A 20083-nucleotide genomic window follows, 5' to 3' on the forward strand; every position below is an offset into this window, starting at 1 on the left:
TATACTAAATTATTCCATAACAGTGAATGTCATGAGTGCAAAATCACATTTATAGTATGCAGCTAATGCCTCAGTACTTTGAGTGGGCAGCACTGGCAGTTTGAGATGGGCTGCTCTTTTCCTTCACACACGTTCCCACATGCCATGTAAAATGCCACTGCGTTTAATGCATCTCTCATGAATGTTTTAATCTTTCCCAAAAGCTTGAACCTCTGGACCTTTTACTTTGAAATGGACTCCTTAAAGTAAGGGCTCCATCTCTCCCTTGTGGCTCACTCTGGTCTCTCAGTTTGTTAGTTTAAATCTGTAGTTTAGGGAAATGCGATTTTGGCCCTTGTTCTGAGCCGTTGTGTCTTCTGAGACCAAGTGAAAAATCTGTAATAGTAAATTGGCTTTTAAACTCTAAGTTTTACATTCAGCACTTCATTTTTTGACAGTTGCAAAATGAAAAAAAAATCTGCTTTAAATTCATCCCATGAGCTTAAATGGGAAATCCAACAATTTTTCAAAAATTTATGCATAGTTAAATGTCTAAGATTTCAACAAAGTCATTTAGAATGGTTTGGTTTGAAATGCTTCGCTCTAGACTAACTTATAGAGTCAGAACTGTTCACAATGGTGATGATTGACACCAGACATTTGAAGACTTCAATGCCTCTAAAAGCTCCCTTAAGGAGGGTTATTACATTAAATAGTTACAAATCTGCTGCCTGATGTCTCAGACATTATTTCATGATTTTTTACAATAAGGTTTTGGCCTTAAATTTAATTACTCCCATATATAATTATTCCCATATTATAGTTCCCATAGACAACTTATTTTTTTCAGATTTTTTCCTATTTTACTATCATCAGCATTACATATAAAAACTCAAGACATGTTTAGGTTCACATCTTGTTTTGGATAGTAAATAAAATGCCTACAGACCCAGACCAAGATTAAGCCTAAGCGTAGACTAAAAAGAATTTTCAAAGGTGATTCACCATTGGCACTGCAATTTAGTTCAAGACAAGGCTTAATCCATGTCCGGGAAACTGGCCCAGGATGTTTTATGCAAGCAGTCACAGGACTAGGCTTAATCTCTTTCCAGGAAACTGACCTATAAAGTGTCTGGAGAGCAAATCAGGGAGCGTTAGATTTGAATTCAGGTAAAAAAATTACATGAATGTGGCCAAAATACTCATTGGACACAATACTTCGAAAAAAGTAGTGATTTAGAATATATTTACAATGGATATTGATAACATACAAGGGAAACACTCCTCACTGTTACTGGCTGGCAGTTTTGTTTATGTAATTCTTCAGTTAATATGTTTCATAAAAAAATTAATTATTGACATATACATAAAAAATTAATACAAAATGATCAACATTTTTTTGGCTCTCATCACCTGCTTCGGTCCACTGCTGCTCCCATAATCCTATGCCATCTCATGACCGAAGCAACAATATCCCAATAACAAATATATGATATGTATGTAACTTGCTATGAAACGCATGCACGAGTCTGGTACAATAGCAAAGCTAAGCTCGTCACTCGTCTGCACTATTAAGGAGACTGTTCAGTTCAGTCATCCCTCAAAAGAGTTTACTAATGCTCAGATTAATAACTGGATCATCACAGTGATTTATCAATCTACTCAGGCTTTAGCAGGAACTAAGCCATTTTTAAGCTCTTCTTTAGAGTATGTCTTTATATGCTGTGTGCTAATTTAAAATATTTAGTAAGCAAGATTTGATGGTGTTTCTTTTAAAGATGGTATATATTTTTTTTATTTAGTTTGTAAATATTCTAAAAGTATTCTCTTAAATATGTAAAAGGTAACTGTATTCCAAATAAAATGTAACTTGGACTAAATACAGATACTTATACTTTTTATTACTATACATATTCCCAGTGCTTGTATTTTGTTACATCCAAACCCTACTGATAGATGTCTTGATCTTGAATAAAAGATCAAGAAAAGATAATCTTTGTAAATGCAATCGGTCAAATAAACAACTCTAACTTATACTTTTGCACTGTTTGTATCAAGTTTTTGCACTTGTTTCTGCAATTCAAAAGAATCTGCATTCATTAGGATTGATTTTAAAAAGACATTTAAAAATGAAATAATTAAAAAATGAAATTGAGTAATGAAGTTGGCAAATTCGTTCTAGCATTTAACAGACTCCAACAGATGATTAATGGCTAATCTGCTTACTGAAGGAACCATGAACACAAAAGGATTTGCTGAGCAATCGTCCTGAGCTCAGAGCTCCGGAGCTTCAGAGAGCAGCCCGCGTTTCCAAACGCAGCGAGTGAAGCAGGCAGGGCTTTGTTGGTGGAGCTGATTGGAGAAGGCGTTTCCCATTACAACAGCATTCCAGCCATGCCAGTGTCACAGAGAGAAAAGAAAACGAAAAGAAATACTGCGTGCAATACAAAATCAGGAACAACTCTAATCCTAATATTTGCCTAAGACTGCAGCTGTTTAGCCATATAGAGAAAGAATAAGACACAGCATAGCAGAATCGTTTTAATAAAACATATTTTCTATACAGTATATGATTCCAGAGGATATATATAACTATGACTGCCTCGTAATAACAGCTCCTTGCTTTCAGTTTTGGATGGTAAAAAAATAAGATGTTGGTCTCCCTCGTAGTTTAGTCAGGATTTATGGACGAGGCGCTCTAACTGCATTCTGGTAAGTGTAGTATACATGTAAAGGCGCGACGCCCCTCGATGTCGTTTCTAATCAAATGTACCCTATTTCAAATTAATTTGGTCTTTATCCTGTAACCGTGGGGAGGGATTTTGCCTACAGTCATTTTGAGTGCGAAGAGTAATGCACGAAACAAGACAAAGCCGCGTTTGTCGTGCTGCTCGGGGCAGCTGTCGAAGACTACATTTCCCATGAAGCGTCGCTCCATATTTTTTTTACTCGTTGGAGTTCGAGTTTGGGGGAAAAAAAAGTATCGACGGTTATCGCCTGTCAATCACCCAGGAGCTGAGGGGAGGGAAAGGTCGACGAGAAAGGAGATTTTTCTCTGTTAAAACAGCGCCAGGCTGCTCTCTGGACAACAATGTGCTGGAGAAGGAGCGAAAACGTGTGGGAAATGTTTAGTTTTAGACCAAAACGAGCCAGTTAAAACAGCCCCGTCGAAGTTGTTGGCTTGGGCGATTGAGTCTCACCGCGTCGGTTCGTTCGTCCGTTGGAAAACGTAAAGCGAGGATTATTCACACTTTCACACAAAGTGTGTAAACAAAAGCGGAGGGTTTTCCACACATACGGATATCGTGTGCGTATCAACATACAGATATTTTGGGAATATTTTTCGTTTAAGACAGTGTTCTTCCCACCGAAAGGAAGGAGTTCATTCCTAAGAGTTTGGCGTCGCTGTGGAGAAGCTGGAAGCACTGACGGTATTTTTCTCCTCCTCTCTTTTCGCTCTTCTCACATTTTGCTACAAACCGCCTCGCTAACTTTCTCCAGTTATGCTCTTACAGCCGTCGTTTGCGCTTTGTTTTACAGGTTTGCTCTAAACTTGCGGCTTCGAGGGGCTGAAGAAAGAGAAGACCAGGGAGAAAATGAGCGGGGGGGATGTGGTGTGCTCGGGCTGGCTGAGAAAGTCTCCACCAGAAAAAAAGTTACGGCGTTATGTAAGTAAATCTCAGTTGTATTCAAATGCGCTGTGGTCTGGTGTTTAACCACAAAGCCAGCATCAATGCAAATAATCTGCTTTCAAATAACCAAACGCCTGCACTGTCGGTCTCGACGAAGCAGGCTTGAGAGCAAAAACCGTAGTGAACCTGACATATTTAAAAGCCTCGGCTTAACTTGAGCAACATTCCCCAAAACCTGTCTTGGGTGTGTGCAGACTTGTTTACTTGTCAACATTTTAGGTCCTGGAGTATTTTGAGGCTGTGCTGTTTTTCCCTCCTTCACAAAAACACGTAATTAGCATGGCACTTGGTGGAGGACGCTAGAAAGTCTTTATTTTATGCAGTCAAGCCTTAATTCCTACTTTACACCTCCAAATATAGACCGGACACTCTCTCTTTGGTCAGAGTTGGCGTGTTATTTTCTTTTTCTTGCTTTTTGCAGCAGGTTTGAGTTTAAGTTGAAGCAAAGTGCTCAGCACTATGCTGAACATGAGATTTGGCAGAGCAGTACATGTTCATATCCTTTATGTTGAAATACAACAGCACTTTTCGTGTCAGGAGAAAAGGAGAAAAAACCCACAGTGTCAGCAGTCCAGTATTTATGCTTGTGCTGGAAAATCAACTTTCTTATGAAGACTTTTTTTCATTCAGATACTAAAGGCAGAAGTCGAACATTTTCGTGTCTCAGCTTTTTTCACTGTGGTGCTTTCGCAGTGACGAGGCGATCAAATGCTTCAGAAATTCTCTTTAATAACAGTGAACCAGGTCAACAGTCATCTGTAAGTTGAGATGTGAGGGTCTTCCTTGCTTGCAGGATGTAATATATCTCCTTTAATCTATAATGAAATCACTCGCTGCTCACCTTGCTGTCAAACCATAGCTGAATACGCTGCTGATCTCCTATAGGCATAAGCATTGCTCTTTTATTGGATTTCTTTCATCTAGTGCAGTTCAGCAGGAGACATTAACCACTCAATTCATGTGATCTTTTGTTTCTGCTGGTAAACAGGACTGAAATGGCCTGTGGGTGCAGTGACGTAGTGCTTTTAGTATATCTTGTCATTGTTTGGAGGGAATGGTTTTATTTGCCTGGCAGATTGTGCCACTTCTTGGCTTCCACTGTTTAGTGCATTGAGCGGCTCGTGTTCTGAATTAGTTGAGAAAATAAATGTCTGCTCTAATTATGCAGGAACTGGAATGGACAGTGGAAGCAAGTGTGTGCAAATGAGATCATTTTTCATTTTTTAAAGACATTTGTGTGGCTTTATGTACCACTTTGTTTATTTTACACAGCAATTTCTTAGGATTTCTTTATCTTTAAGAATTAAACAGGCTGCCTGTTATTGTGCCTTGTATGTAAATGACCTCTGATTGGCTGAACTGTGTTGTGCCTCATTCAAAAGGCAGTCCAGACAGAAGCACCTTTTATGTTCTGCCCACGGTCAGTTGTCTTGCTTGTATAGGGTCTAGATGTTGGCAGATAAGCAAGTAAGTGAAGCTGCTTGTTTGTTGTTGTTGTTGTTGTTGTGTTGTTGTTGTTGTTGTTGTTGTTGTTGTGTCTGAATCAGTTCACATGACCCGTGCTAGCCGTCCCATTGGCTTTGGTTGACTCTGAAAGTAAGAATGTGGGCCTCTTGTTTTTGTGAGGGCTGGCAGCAGCATGCATGATCTCTTTCGTCGGACTGCTGCCTCTTTTCCATGGCATGTAAGTATAGTATCATGTTTGGTGTGAGCAAAGCGGTTGAGAAGTGCTACACTATTATTTTTTTAAATTAAAATTGTGGAAGGTTTACTCAAAGGATTCCTCCTCAGAATGTGGCCTGTGCCAGGTGTGGAGGACCAGACGCGCACATACACACAAAACAGTTTCATTATGTTGAACAACACAGGTATAGAAACTGATTGTGGCACAATGTGAAATATGAGCTAAGGCAGCTTGACTGTCATTTTCATTTGCTCTGAGAAGTGCTAGCTCAAGTAATAGCCTTTCCCAGTATGACGCATGTGCATGTTTGGTGTAGAGCCTGTAGCTCTATACTAAAGAAGCAAAATTTAGACACCAAACATGTCTCAGCTAATCTACCACATCTGGGGTAAGTGGGAAATTGTGTAAAACTTTTCCTAAATTCCTAAAATGCAACTACAGAAGCAATAATGAATAAAATATCACTATAAATGCAATAAACATTTTATCTGTGCATTTGAAATATGCATAGCTGCCATAATTTTACTTGACATATTCTCATTATGTCAAAATGTTGTTTTATTTATTTATTTATTGTTTTATTTGTTTTATTTAACCCTAGCCGTGCTCTATACCATATTTACATTGCTGACATTGCTGACACACTAAAAGTCAATAGTCACCCAAATCTTTTTCCGTGAATACATCCCCAAATCTTCTCTCAAACCACATCCAGATCTTCTTTAAGGTCACACACACTTGTCGCTATGGAATAGAGCAGGGCTCTTAACATCTGCTGCTGAAGGACTGGTGTCCGGCAGAGTTTGGTGATGTCGGTGCTTGAACACATAATTCAGCTCATCTTTTAATTTGCTGGGTTTGGTAGGTGTTTTTTGAGTTTGCAGTTACCAAACTGTGTTGGATTCCAGAACCTCAGGACGGGAGTTGAATGCCCCTGGTTTAGCAGGCAATATGTACAGTAAAAATGAACAAAACATACAGACAGCTGAACGATTAATATGTTCAGAGATTCATGATGAACAGTTTTTTGTAAAAGGAACACAACAAAAATCATGAAAGGAATCTATAGCACCAGTATGCCTGTGTGTCGAGCACACCTAAAGGGTGAGGGTTAGAATTCGGCATAACACCTGTTGTCTAAAGTTGCTGCCCGCTAGAGCTGGACAGTATTACAATATTTATTGTTATTGTGATAAATTATCTCACAGTATGTGACTGTATTCTTTACTGAGCATATTGTTGATTTGGGTCCTGCTTCATTAGCTTTGGTGTAACATAGTGTGTAAAAAGAGTGAATTCGTAGTTTTGATGTTTTTTAGTGGCGCAGCTTTGTTCCAACTTATCAGACGTTAGGAAAAAAGAAATATTGAGACGTCTTGTGCTGTGAAAAACTGTTTGACGTATCATGATATTACATTTTTGCCGTATTGCCCACCTTTACTGACTTGATGCAGTGAGGTAAATAAATTTAAATAAGAACTGTAACATTATTACATGATTATAGTTATTTTTATTTTCCCTTTGACTGACCCCTTGACCAACGTTTCTTCTGTGAATTTGAAGTGTAAGGTACAGCCCTGACATGAGAACGTTTGTGGTGCAGATACAGAGCCCAAACTCCCAGCTCCTCTGTTTCAAGCTGAGCGATGCAGAACAAAGCTTTGAGCAGCGAGGGTCAAAAGTCTGCTGTGTTCCTGGCTGTTTGGCTGCAGATCAAGAGCGAGGCAGTTCAGCTGACTTTGTGCTGTTTACTGGGAGTGCACGGAAAGGCTCAAAGTGCATGTTCACTTTTTCAGTACGGACCCCCTCATACTGACAGCACGTAGCCATGGCAACTCATTTGCAGAGGTTTTGACAGGTGATTTGTTGAATGATCAAGGCTAGGAGTGTCACAAGTACACCCTTCTTAGAAGTTTTCTAAACTGGATCAGTGCTAGGTGTTATATTATCTCATTCCGTGTGCAGGTAGTATTTGTATGGATATACAATGATATTGTTTGTACAGTTTGACATAAGTTTTATATCCATGATAACATTATATTCCATCAACTAGATGTATCCCTATTGCTGTTAGGAATACACTTTTGTTTGGGGTTTTTAATTCCCCAGTTTTTTTTTGATTTTTGAAAATGCACAAAAAAAACCTGAATGGAAAAAGCACAAGATACGAAAAAAGAGTTTTTACACTAGAGTGAGGTGGAAATGTTAGAATGTCACTGAAGCCAAAATCAGATAAAGGGCGATGGGAAAGAGTTTTTTGAATAAATGATGACGTATCGAGCTGTAAGTGAGAAATGATGGGCCGTACAGGTGGTCTGTTCGCAGCTTTTGGAAGGTTGCTTCTGAAATGCCTAATCAAAAGCTGGATTGAAAAGTGGTTTTGCGCAGCGTACTCCAGAAGTGTCTGGTGCTTTTGCCTTCCCAGATGCTGAGTGGGTGTCTTTGGGGTGGCACGGATGTTTCTGCCCTCATTAGGTAGGCCAACATTTGAGAAACATTTGAATAAAAAACCCGGCCTGTGTAAATTCCACCAATGGTTCAAAATTTCTCCATAATTAAATTGTTGATATGTAATAAAGAGGACCAGACATTTGATGCATTTAATGCCTCTAAAAGCTACCTTTAGCTATTACACAAAATTGCCTCATGCCTGGGATGCCTGCCTTTTTTTACGGTGGTTTTGGGATAAGCTTTTGGTTTAAAACGTATTTGACAAAACAAGCAGAGAGGTACATGCAGTGTGTAAAGCAAAACTGTACCCAAAGAAATTCTTTGTTAATATTTACTACAATTTTTCCATTATCAACATTACACGAAGAACAACACAAAAGACGTGTAGGTTCACCTGTCATTTTGGACAGTAAATATAAGGGCCTTATTTGCATTGAAACTTCACCTTCAGTGTAAAAAAAAAAAGAAAGAAATCAGAACAATTGAGTATTTTCCCCACAGTTAGCTGTTTTACATCAAACCACTCTGATTGTTTACATTGCATTGTGCAGTAATTTTAAATAATTGGTGGAGTTCTTTTTAATGAGTAGAAATAACAAAAGCTAAATATTTTAGTGTAGAGCATCTGTACTTAGGACAAATGGGTTAATTAATGCTAACCTAATATTGTCTAATACCATGATATGTTGAGAAAATATGATGATATGGGTTTTTGGATGTTGAATTGCGTTATGTTTTTTGCAGTTGTGTTGTATGCAGTGTCACTAATGTCCTCCAAATATGAGCTATTAAAAGCTTGGCTGTGATTCAGTGAATAAAGATAGAATCTGGGGGGAAAAAAGTCTCTCTTTCTGTTCCATTGCATTTTTCCATCTGGCTCTTTGTCTTTTAACTTTTATAAACTTCCTCTTTTTTTATTCCACTCCAACCCCCACCACCACGATTTGTGCAGTTGTGCACAAAATGTATGGAGAGGCAGTGAAACTTAACTGGCACGCAGACTTGAAGAAGTGAGCAAGTTCTTATTGACATTGGCAGAGTGTTGAATTCCGATTTTCCTCAAATGTTTGACTGAATTTTCTGACAATGTACTGACATAACGATAAACTCACATGATTGTCCACCCTCATAAGCTCTTTTTGTATCTTCATTATTTTAGAACATTTACTGAAAGGATAAACTTCAAACCTTGTCTTTTCTTATTCTGTGCCTTTTTGCAGTGGTGCTTTATATTGCTGTGACTTATAACAAAGCGAAACACGTTATGGTGAGCCTTTTTTATTCTGGTGTGAATGTGTGAATGCCTGTGGTTTTTTTTGTAACTTTTTGAGATTGGTCAGCATGTGCTTGAATAGCACACAGTGGACATTTCTGCAATTTCTTTGAGTGAATAGATATCGCAGTTTTCATATATTGGCCTAACTTGCTACATTAAAACTTTATAATGGTGTCCTTTTTTTTTCCTGTTTTGGTTTTGTTCAGCAATAACATGTATATGTATATATTGTGCTTTGTTTACTGCACTCTGTATTACACCACCTAAAAAATAGTCTGAGTTTCTGAGTGTGTGCAGGTCTTGCTAGAGCTCTGAGCTGGTCAGTTGCTCCTTGTTTGTGGTTGTTTATTGCTGAGACAGAATATGCCTGTTTCTTTTTTTAAAGGGCCATGGCTTAAGGGTCTGAAGGGGCCTCAGCGTCAGGCTCTAACATTCAGCTTTCCCACGATGCACCAGATGGGGGTGGGGTATAAGAGAGAGAGAGAGAGAGCAAGAGAAGGGAAATGTGGAATGTCTGGATGTCTGTAGGCCTACAACAGGCTGCAGCTGTAGCCATCTAATAGAGAATTCCAGTTTTCCCTTAATGCACTTCAGTAAGCTACTGGGTGCTTTTAACCACTTCCAAACCCCACTACCCATAAAGCCATTACTCATGTCGGGGCTAGTGGCTGCTTTTCTGCTTATTGCCTGCAGTGTATGCTGTTGGGGCTTTACCAGCTTTTCACTCGGTTCACTCAGATGGAACAAAGGAGTGGATTAATTTATTGTCATTAATTTATTTATTTACCTTAGTAGGCATTCATTAAATCTACTTAGGTGCTGGAAACAGAATTGCGTAACGCTGGTCTCCAAACAAACAAGGCAGCAGAAATAAACCACCATTTGTGACAGATTTGTCGGCTTAGTTGCGTACGACTATGCAGGACTATTTTGCTTTATCTGTTTTGTGTTGTTTGTTTGTTTGTGCTTTCTTTCTTTCTTTATTTCTTTCTTACTTTCTTTCTTTCCTTTTTCTTTCTTTCTTTCTTTTTTTCTTTCTTCCTTCCTGCCCACCTACCTGTCAGTCTGTCAGTCTGTCTGTCTTTTTGTTCTTCTGTTCTTTCTCTCTTTTATATCTATCTTTCTTTCTATTTTTCTTTGTGGTTCTGCCTTTTTTCCCTTTCTTGTTTCCTTGTTCTCTTGCTGTTTTTTCTCTCATGTTTTCTGTGTCGCTCCCTCCCTTCCCCTTTCGGTCACTTACATTGTGTGCAGCTCTGAAATGATGAGTAGTGCTTCTGTAAATGGATTCACTTCTCAATAAATTATTAACTGCCTGTTACAAATAAGAAAAAAAGACCATAAAATATTAATATACAAAACCTGCAGCTGTAGGTGTGACCTTTGTGCTGGGTAAGCCTAGTTTGATCTGAATTGAATAGTTTGTTTCACACTTAGTAGAAACATATGGCAGAACCTGTTTTGTACACCTTAGAAGTCAACATAACACCTTTAATTTAATTATTTACCAGATTTTATTTCCAGCATTGTGTGTCACTTGTGTTTTCCCATTGTGTAAGTTTGGAACACTTCAAAAAGGAAAAAAAGATTATAAACACACAATGGTTTTAAAGACATATTTTCACTTCCTTTTTTCATGTTTTGACTAACCATTGTCTCAAGCACTCATAATGGGCTTAGAAAGGCTAAGCTGAGCTGCAGTTAACATGTATTTTTACAGTGAATGGTTCTGTTTCTATAGTAAATAGTCTTTATTTTTCTGATTTGTCAACCAGTCTAAGATATTCTTTGTGTGCTAATGTTTCTGTGGTGTACATTTAAATAATGACTCAGGAAAGTTAAGTTTAAAGCTGTAGCTTATTAACTTTTATTTCTCATGAAAGGTAACATAGCAATCGCTATGGCAGAGCCTCAGTGCTAGAAATAAAACATAAAATTAAGTATTCAAAGTATAAATAAGCATCAAGGTAAGGGGGTAACGTTCCAACTCTTAAATGAGACAAGTAAAACTGAATTCAGCTCCCATTCTACAGAGTTCTGTCTGTGCAGGTTATTTTTTTTTCTTTAATGGTACAGAATCCAGCTTCTTTATATAGAAGCCATGTTACCTGCAATGTTTCCTGTACATAGACCATTTGGTAAGGCTAATTGTCAAGAGCAACAGTGGTAGATAAATATAGTAGGTGTTTTTGCCAAGGACTCGTTTTTTGTGACGTTTCTGCTTGGAAAGGGAATCAGTCCTTCCAGGCAATGATGTCACCCACTGCACTATCAAAGCGCTATAATAGTATCCTGCAATATCCTGGAATGACTGTGTTTCTTTCTGGAAGTTAATATTACAGAGCATTAGAAAGCACTTTAAGAAAACCATGTGTTAAAACAAAAATCATTGTGTGTGTGTGTGTGTGTGTGTGTGTGTATGTATGTATGTATGTATGTATACATATATGTATGTTTGTATACACCGATCAAACATAACATTATGACGACCTCCTTGTTTCTACGCCCATTGTCCATTTTATCAGCTCCACTTACTGTATAGGTGCACTTTGTAGTTCTACAATTACAGACTGTAGTCCATCTGTTTCTCTGCATACTTTGTTAGCCCCCTTTTCCCCTGTTCTGTGGTCAGGACCCCCATGGAACCTCACACAATAGGTACTATTTGGGTGGTGGATCATTCTCAGCACTGCACTAACACTGACATTATAGTAGTATGTTAGTGTGTGTTGCGCTGGTACGAGTGGATCAGACACAGCAGTGCTGCTGGAGTTTTAAACAATGTGTCCACTCACTGTCCACTCTATTAGACACTCCTACCTTGTCAGTCCACCTTGTAGATGTAAAGTCAGAGATGATAGCTCATCTGCTGCTGCACAGTTTGTGTTGGTCCTCCTTTAATCCTTCATCAGTGGTCACAGGACGCTGCCCACAGGACACTGTTGGCTGGACTATTTTCAGTCCAGCAGTGACACTGAGGTGTTTAAAAACTCCAGCAGCACTGCTGTGTCTGATCCACTCAGACCAGAGCAACACACACTAACACACCACCACCACATCAGTCTTACTGCAGTGCTGAGAATGATCCACCACCCAAATAGTACCTGCTCTGTGAGGGTCCATGGGGGTCCTGACCACTGAGAAACAGAGTAAAAGGGGGCTAACAAAGTGTGCAGAGAAACAGATGGACTACAGTCTGTAATTGTAGAACTACAAAGTGCACCTATGTAGTAAGTGGAGCTGATAAAATGGTCATAATGTTATGTCTGATTGGTGTATATATGTACATATTTAAATGTGTATATATACAGTTTTCTAAAAGGGCACTGGTGACACTTGATCTTTTATTAAATTGCATTGTTATTCTGTTCTGACTTTTAAAAAGTTTGAGATTTCATGCACGTTTGTTAGAACCAGGTCACAGAGCCACAGTAGCTGCAGTTCTTTTTACTGAGACACAAACATCTTAATGAAGTGGTTGTAATTGCGTACAGTGGGAAGTGTTTGAAAATCTAGAGCCATTACCTGAAAATGGCACAGAATGCAGCCACGTGTCAGCTGTGTTACAGGTTTTTACCTGCCCAGAGAACAGGACCGTGGGAGTTGTACTGAATGCCTGTGGATTTTTCTGTTTTCATGTGTTTACATAAACAGTGCTAGCTGGGAAAGTGATCTCCCTCCCAATAAACAATACCATAACCATGGTGGTGGCTGAGGGAGGCAGTGATGGTCAAGCCCTCAAGAGGAATGGCTGTGGTGCTAACATTTTTGGCATCATGTGAATGCATTTGCAGTTGTGGGGAGCCAAATTAACCCTTTAAACTCTAGGTATTTGTATGTGGGGCAGCACATGAATTCCTCACTCTCATAACTACGTAACATTAGTTTCATTAGTTACTGAATAATTCATAGTAGTTAGTGCTGGGCATTACTGATGACATTTTCCAAACATACCATGATATTATGACATCAGATGTTTAAGTTTGCATCAATAAAGTTAATGAACCCATGCTACCCAATGCTGCTACTTTGTGCTGAAAGATTGTCTTACAAACCTGACCTAGCCTGTTTTGTTTGGACCTCACATATGTTGTATTGATTGCTTTCATTTATTGTGTTAATTGTTTAATTCCTTTCAAAACAATCCAAAGCACTCAGCAAATGATGTTCATTGCAGTTAAAGTCAGTGTTAACCAGAAACCAGAACTAATTTTTATTTGTTAATGTGACACATTTCCAAGTGAAACATGATGCTCGAGTGGGAAATAATTGTAGGCGGGACATGATTTTGTTCTTCTGGATTTGATAAGAGCATGAAAATTGGATGATCCAAAACTAAACAAACATGGAACCAGACTCAAATGGTTGGCAGACTATTTTGCAGAAAGGCCAAAGATTAAAAATAAATAAAGATAGCTCCCGAGTGGTGCAACCGTCTAACCGTTGGCCCTATTACCAGGAGATCGCGAGTTCAATCCCTGGTGATGCTACAGCCATCCATAGCCGGGAGTCCGAGAGAGCACAATTGGCCTCGCTCTCTCTGGGTGGGTAGGATGGCCCCCCTTTTAGCATCTGCATTGGTTTCACTTTTCTTACGTTATTGTGAAAGTAAATTTGTGTAGAAGTGTAACTACCTAACCGTTGTGAGCAAAAGATTGGCTGTGTGTGTGTTTGTGCACCTCACAGCTTCTCAGTGTTGCTGAGGAAAACAAAAAAAACTATAATAATTAAAAAAAAAAATGCAAATACTGCCAGGTATTTTAACTACTTTGTGGATGTTCACGTGATCATGGGTTGCCAGTAAACGAACTGAAATTACTCATGGAATAACAGCCAGTCCACAGACTCACAAAGTGAGAGCCTAAAGGGATGAGAAGAAAGGTGGAGCCAGGAGCGGAGGTTGTGATGGGTGTTCTTGCTCGATGATAAGTCAGGATGGTGGGAGGGGAGGAAAACCATGCTAAAATAGTTTTGGTTAGTAGAATTTTTCCCTGCTGCTGAAACACAGTGACGCAACCAAACCTCAGATGGTGTTTAGAGGTGGGCACATGTCACTAACTTTGATAAAAGATTATGGAGAAACAAGAATTTTATCTTTTCTCAATGATATAAAACAATGCATTGTGCTTAATATGACCAAACACATAACCTAACAAGGTAAAAAAGGTTGACTTTAAGTTTGGTCATTTACCAGTATCACTAAAGCTGAAAGTCAGTGTTGTTTTGTAACAACAAAACCAGTACAGACAAGTTATCCAGCACTACTAGTATTTTCCAAGTTATTTATAGTATGAACTGAATAATAAGTTTTAAGATTAAGAACTAAATAATAAGCCTAGGTATTAGAGGGCTAAGATAACTTGTACAGTTAGCTCCAGTAGGTTTCCTGAGAGCTGCTGGAGGTTTCTGTTGGGTTTACTGTGTGATCGTCAGTTAGACATTTTGTTTCTGCGGTTGATTTGGTTTTATTGGTGCGACGGGGTGTGTGTGTTTGGATTCCAGTTGTGAAGAAACAGGCCTCAAAGGCCATAACTCATTCACACACCACTCTCTAGAGGGCCTCCAAATGCAGCGTCTGCTCTCTCTCTCTTGTCTTCTCACATACACATACACATTCGTGTTTTACCACTTTGCCCTCCTTAGTTGCAGGAGTTCTTATATCTATAAATTCTTATACGGTTATTATACAGTCATGGCATGTCAGAGGACAAACTCTTAAAACTGCTTGCCTCTCCTGTACATTTTTGAAATATTGTCCACCTATTATATATATTTACTTTCATCAGTTCAGCTTTCACAGACAAGAGCAACAAAATACTTTGAGGGACACTGTTAGGGAAAGACATTTTACCTTAACACAAGTGAAGTTAAATTCTTGAACATAGCTTGGTCACAGTTTTGTGCTGGTGACTCTACTTCCCAATTTTAGGTCTATTTCAGGACCAAGCAGTCATATGTCTCAAGCGTCATCCACAGTGTTCATCTGAAGTGCTCCTTCTGAAAGCATGAAGAACAGCTAATGTAAGTGCTTAGTGGCTAAGGGACCTAAACATCTTATACAAGACCAGTTTAGGTCAAAGGTTCCCAATCACCGTGTTGCACACTCCTACTGGACTGTGGTACAGGGCTGGTTTTGTATCGGGCCGCTTTTTCTTTTCCAGTACCAATATTGAAAACTTCACTAACGGCTGATATCAATCCCCATATTTCTTCTTTAAAAACTGTTAAGATTTAAAAGAAGGTTTTTTTAAAGTGACCCCAAGTGCCCTTTTAAGTACTGCTTGTTTGAGTTATGGTGGGGGTTTGTAGGTTTGTGTTTTATACTTTTGCTTTTGCAGGTTTTTTTTTGTTTGTTTTTTTTTGTTTGTTTTTTTTAAGAAGTGCTTCAGTTAAGATGAGCAAAAGTTCCCCATCATGCTCAAACTACTCAAACACTCTACTAACCCACAGGAAGAAATACACAGCTAAGATCATATTTGTTTTAAGACTGGATCATATTCATTGTTTCTGCTGTTATCAGCCCATCACTGAAGCCCAACCAATATGCCATCTCTAATTACTATTATGACAATTATATAATAATTTTATATTTTATGTAGTACTTTAAACTGTTAATAAATTAATGCCTCTGAATGGCCTTGTTTGTGCTACGGGGCAGTCGTGGGCTGGAGGTTAGGGAACCAGCCTTGTGACTGGAAGGTCGCCGGTTCAATCCCCTCAGCTGACAGTACGTGACTGAAGTGCCCTTGAGCAAGGCACCTAACCCCCAACTGCTCCCTGGGCACTGTGGATAGGGATGCCCACTGCTCTGGGCAAGTGTGCTCACTGCCCCCTAGTGTGTGTGTTCACTAGTGTGTATGTGGTGTTTCACTGCACGGATTGGTTAAATGCAGAGGTCTAATTCCGATGTGTTCAGACACAGTTGGCTAAAAGGTTCATTTCATTTCACTACTGAATATAGGCCACTATTGACTACTTTTAGTTGATAAAAAAATGAGGAAACTGATAACTACAGATATGGGAATTGTAGGCCGAGGCTGATGTCCAGTAATTTAATGTTTTTTTATGTGCTTATCTGCTTTTTATAAACGTATATTATCTAGATTAGCCTTACAGAGAAATATAAAGGAAGTAAAATTAATCAAATGCATACATGTTAGCATAGTCATACAGCGTCACCTCAACATTCTGCTTTTCTGAACTACAATAAATAAATCATATTGGTTTGAAAATATTGTCTCTAGCTAGAATGTGGGCTAATCATGTCTTTCAAATTGGCTTTCTAACTTTTAAAGAACATTAATGCTTTAAGTGCGAGCTTTGATTTATTGAGGCTCTTGTGATCTCATTGTGTGGCTATTAAACGTATAAGACTCGTGTAGGCTGTTTAGCCCTGAGCTGAGGGGTGGACAGATGATCAGTTTTTTTTTTTTCTGTAGGAGCCACACATTAAAAAGCAGATTTAGGGTATCTTACAGGAAAAGTCAGTTCCTCCTTGATTACACAGCCCCTGTTTGCATTGTCATCTGGTAAAAAGGATCTGCAGTTTGTAAACAGATGTGTTCTTTTATGTGCAATGGATATTTACTCAGCCACGTTCTTTTTCAAGCTCAGATAAGATAAGGTCAAATAGAGAACAGTGAACTTGGGCAGAAGGGGTTCTGTTTAAGCAGAGTTAAGTGTGTTTTAGCAGTTGTTAATGTGTTTGTTCTTATGAATATAGAACATTTTATATATTCATTAAAGGTATTTTTTGCCTTAAGGTTAATATAGTTTCATATGTGTTGATTATATTCTTGGTGTTGTGTGACAGTCATATTGTTTGTCTAGTGTTTACTGAGTCGCCCTTATATGTGCTCCATTAGTTTGCCGTGTGGTTAGAAGTATTGTATGTTTAGACAGCTTATTAGTGATGATTGTCGAAGGAGAACATGGGGCAGGGTTGCTTAGCATTAAACAGGAATACAGTTATCATACTGATTGGTCTGTAAATAAAACTTTTTAAGTTTTGAGATGGATAAGAATCCTTCTTTTTATTACAAACGGGACAACTTGACAGTGCTCTGTTAGTCACTATCTTTGTGTTCTGTGAAGAAATGGCATGTTCACTGCTACACACTGATTGTTGACCAACTCTAGGTGCTTTGATCAAAAGCAGTTAGATTTTGATGAAACATTTAATAATAAAGCTGCCCTCTAAGAAATGAGATGAATGGAACCACTCTTGATCCCCTGAAGAACTTTTCAATGCAAGGTTCTTTAGGCAGCAAACTTTAGTTCTTAAACCTGTCCTTAGGTTCTCCCCAGACAGGTCCACGTTAATTTTTGCTCTGTGCGTATGCTTTGTGAGTTAGGTTGGAGCAAAAATTTTGTCTGGGGGTCCTGAGATTTGAGGACCACTGCTTTAGCATTTTTGTAAATGAGATGCGTGAATGTAAAATACATTTTTTTCAAAATGAAGGAACCTACAAATACTGTACTTAATGTAGTATGTTCTATACCAGCTAAAGGTTTTCCTAAACCCATACATTAAAGCCAAGAAACCTTTAAGAAGATTTCAGTTTTATTTCGTTAAGTGCTGTTGTTTCATGTTGTAATGAATAAAGTTATTTGTGCAGGGGGGTATACATGTCCTGAGATCAGCGCTAATAGTCTGAGGCACTTTATCCGTGTGATCCTAGATAAGAGAAAATTGGCAAGAAAGGTAGAGATTCCAGTAATAGGAGGAGTGTTTTTACTCATGCTGGAGACTGTTACATGTTTGTGCCGCTATGGGTGAGCATGGTAAGAATAGATGTGTACATTTGGAAATGGTCTATTTTCAGTGCATAGTTCTTCCCCGCACATACTCACATGACCAAAGATGGTCCCTTTGGTCAGTGTGAGGAATCCAATAAAACAAGACAGCTACTGCTTTTTTGTGCTACTACTAAATTCCAAGAAGAAATTTGGTTGTGCTGGGCAATATATCATCTACACCAGTGTAATATCATATTGATATTATTACTGATATATTTAATGCATAATAATCATTATAGCTGTCATAATGCCTATATAATCTTGGTGCTCCTGATTTTACTTTTTTTTTTTATTTTGTTTTCTTATGGTACCCAAGCATGTGTGCATCAATTTAATGCTTATGTGCTTACATTCATACAGCCAGTCACTGATTTTGAGTGCAATTTTACTGACCTGGGAGATATTTTTTATGGAGAAGTCTCTCTCAAAAACGTAAAAATCAGTGCCGCTTAAATATAATTTTGGCATCGACAATAGAGAATACCGGTACTGTGCATGCTAACGAGTGAAGCATGCATAGACACCAATAAATGGAGTTTAAATGAAGCAAGTGACGGAGGGATTATGTATTTTTTTTATTTTTTGTACCTGCAGTGTGTGTCTGTCAGTCAGCTGCATCAGACGAAGCAGTGGTCTCGTGGCCTGGTGCTCCCATCAGGCTGAGAATCTGCGACTCAACAGCCGCTACAGATAGGGTGAAGGATTGTAAGGTTTTTCAGAAATCATGAAACAACATTTCGCACTGCTTTTGCTGAGACTAGAGAAGCTGCTGCGTGCTTATGTGTATGGAATATAGGTTTATTTATGTGTTTCTCACTTTTTTTTATTTTTTATTTTGCTCAATAAAAATATTTTTAGTGTGTTTAAGCTGTTAGACATGGCTTTTTTTTATATCAGTTATTAAAGGGGAAGAATTGATAGCGGTGCATCTTTAGCAAAAAACACGCCTGTGTACCATGTGTAAACATCCATCTTGTGCCTCCAAATGTAATTTCTGGGTCTAGCTGGCAGCCCTACGGTTTTACTGTGTTAAAATGAATTAATACAGAAGTTAACGAAATGTGCTCAGTGAAATTTGTGTACTCAGCAAAATGCGTACACAAAAACAGAACAGATGCCATGGTTTACATTTAGTCATGTGAGGTAAGAACTGTGGCAATGAGTCACCTTCTTGGAAAGACACACTGACAGGCAATGTTGTCAGTACTGCATAGAGAGACTGTTTGCACAGCCTAAATGAACTGTTTAATTTTAAGTGCAGATAATAGGATGTTTATACCAGAGTAGCCTGCAATCAAGTTAAAAACAGCTTCTATTCATTTGGCTACGCAGCTAAAGAAGCTGTGCAGTTATTTGAGAGCACTGATTCACATCATTCTGCTCTGAAAAGCCGATCTTTTGTGGAATGTAGGTAGGAATTCTTAATTATGTGGAGGAAAAGCCTGTGGCGGTGAAGTGAATTTGTAAAAGAGAGACATTACAATTGCTGTTTTTTCCTGACTTTGACGTTTTGTCTGGAAAAGGCAACATGCCTTGCTGTTCAAGTTAAAGTTTCGTCTTATGTATTAAAAAATTATTAAATACTCTTGTTCTAGATCTATATGTACATTTTTATGCTATTCTATTCTCTCTCTCTCTCTCTCTCTCTTTCTCTCTCTCTCTCTCTCTGTCTCTCTCTCTCTCTCTCTCTCTCTCTCTCTCCTTGCATAGCTGTTACAGTAGAATAGAAAGCCGATGCTCTTTGCCGTCTCAGAGCAGCATGGAGATCATTTCCTTTGCCTTTGCTGATGGCTACCAGATGGCTGCACATCTCTGTCTCTCTGTCTCTCTCTCTCTCTCTCTCTCTCTCTTGCTGTCTTGCGCTCTCTCTCTCTCTCGCTCTCTTGCTCTCTCTCTTGCTCTCTCTCGCTCTCTCGCTCTCTCTCTCTTGCTCTCTCTCCACTCTTCTCCACTTGCTTCCTTTCTCTCAGTCTTTTGTTTGGAGAGAGGCCCGTTTAGAGCCTTGCACTGTGTTTCAAGTGGTCTGATTCAGAGAGAGCTCTGTTTGTATGCCTGGTCCTGCAGTTCCATTTGGGATTAGAAGGGGATAGTGGGCTCAGTCAACTAAATGTTTGCTTTGCACTGTTCTCTTTCTCACTACTGCTCTAAAAAACATGCATTACATCCCAAATCAGTCCTGCAGCCCTTGTCCAGCTCGTTTTTACT

General features: G+C 38.8%; 1 protein-coding gene across 9 annotated transcripts in view; it reads left to right on the forward strand.

The window, feature by feature from the left end:
* Nucleotides 1–2672: 2672 nt before the first annotated feature.
* The window catches only part of gab1 (GRB2-associated binding protein 1), a 72821-nt gene continuing 55410 nt past the window's right edge, over nucleotides 2673–20083 (forward strand). For 2 of the 9 annotated variants that reach the window (XM_036575014.1, XM_036575016.1), the window contains exons 1-2: nucleotides 2913–3410; nucleotides 3520–3647. In XM_036575014.1, coding sequence (XP_036430907.1) covers nucleotides 3576–3647 — 72 coding nt within the window. In that variant the 5' untranslated portion in view covers nucleotides 2913–3410; nucleotides 3520–3575. Of the gene's footprint in view, nucleotides 3411–3519; nucleotides 3648–20083 lie in introns of all 9 variants that reach the window. The other 7 variants (XM_036575018.1, XM_036575015.1, XM_036575017.1 and 4 more) reach the window with 7 other exon arrangements.

The sequence above is a fragment of the Colossoma macropomum genome, unplaced genomic scaffold (genome assembly GCF_904425465.1).
Source record: "Colossoma macropomum unplaced genomic scaffold, Colossoma_macropomum, whole genome shotgun sequence".
NCBI classification, from domain to species: Eukaryota; Metazoa; Chordata; class Actinopteri; order Characiformes; family Serrasalmidae; genus Colossoma; species Colossoma macropomum.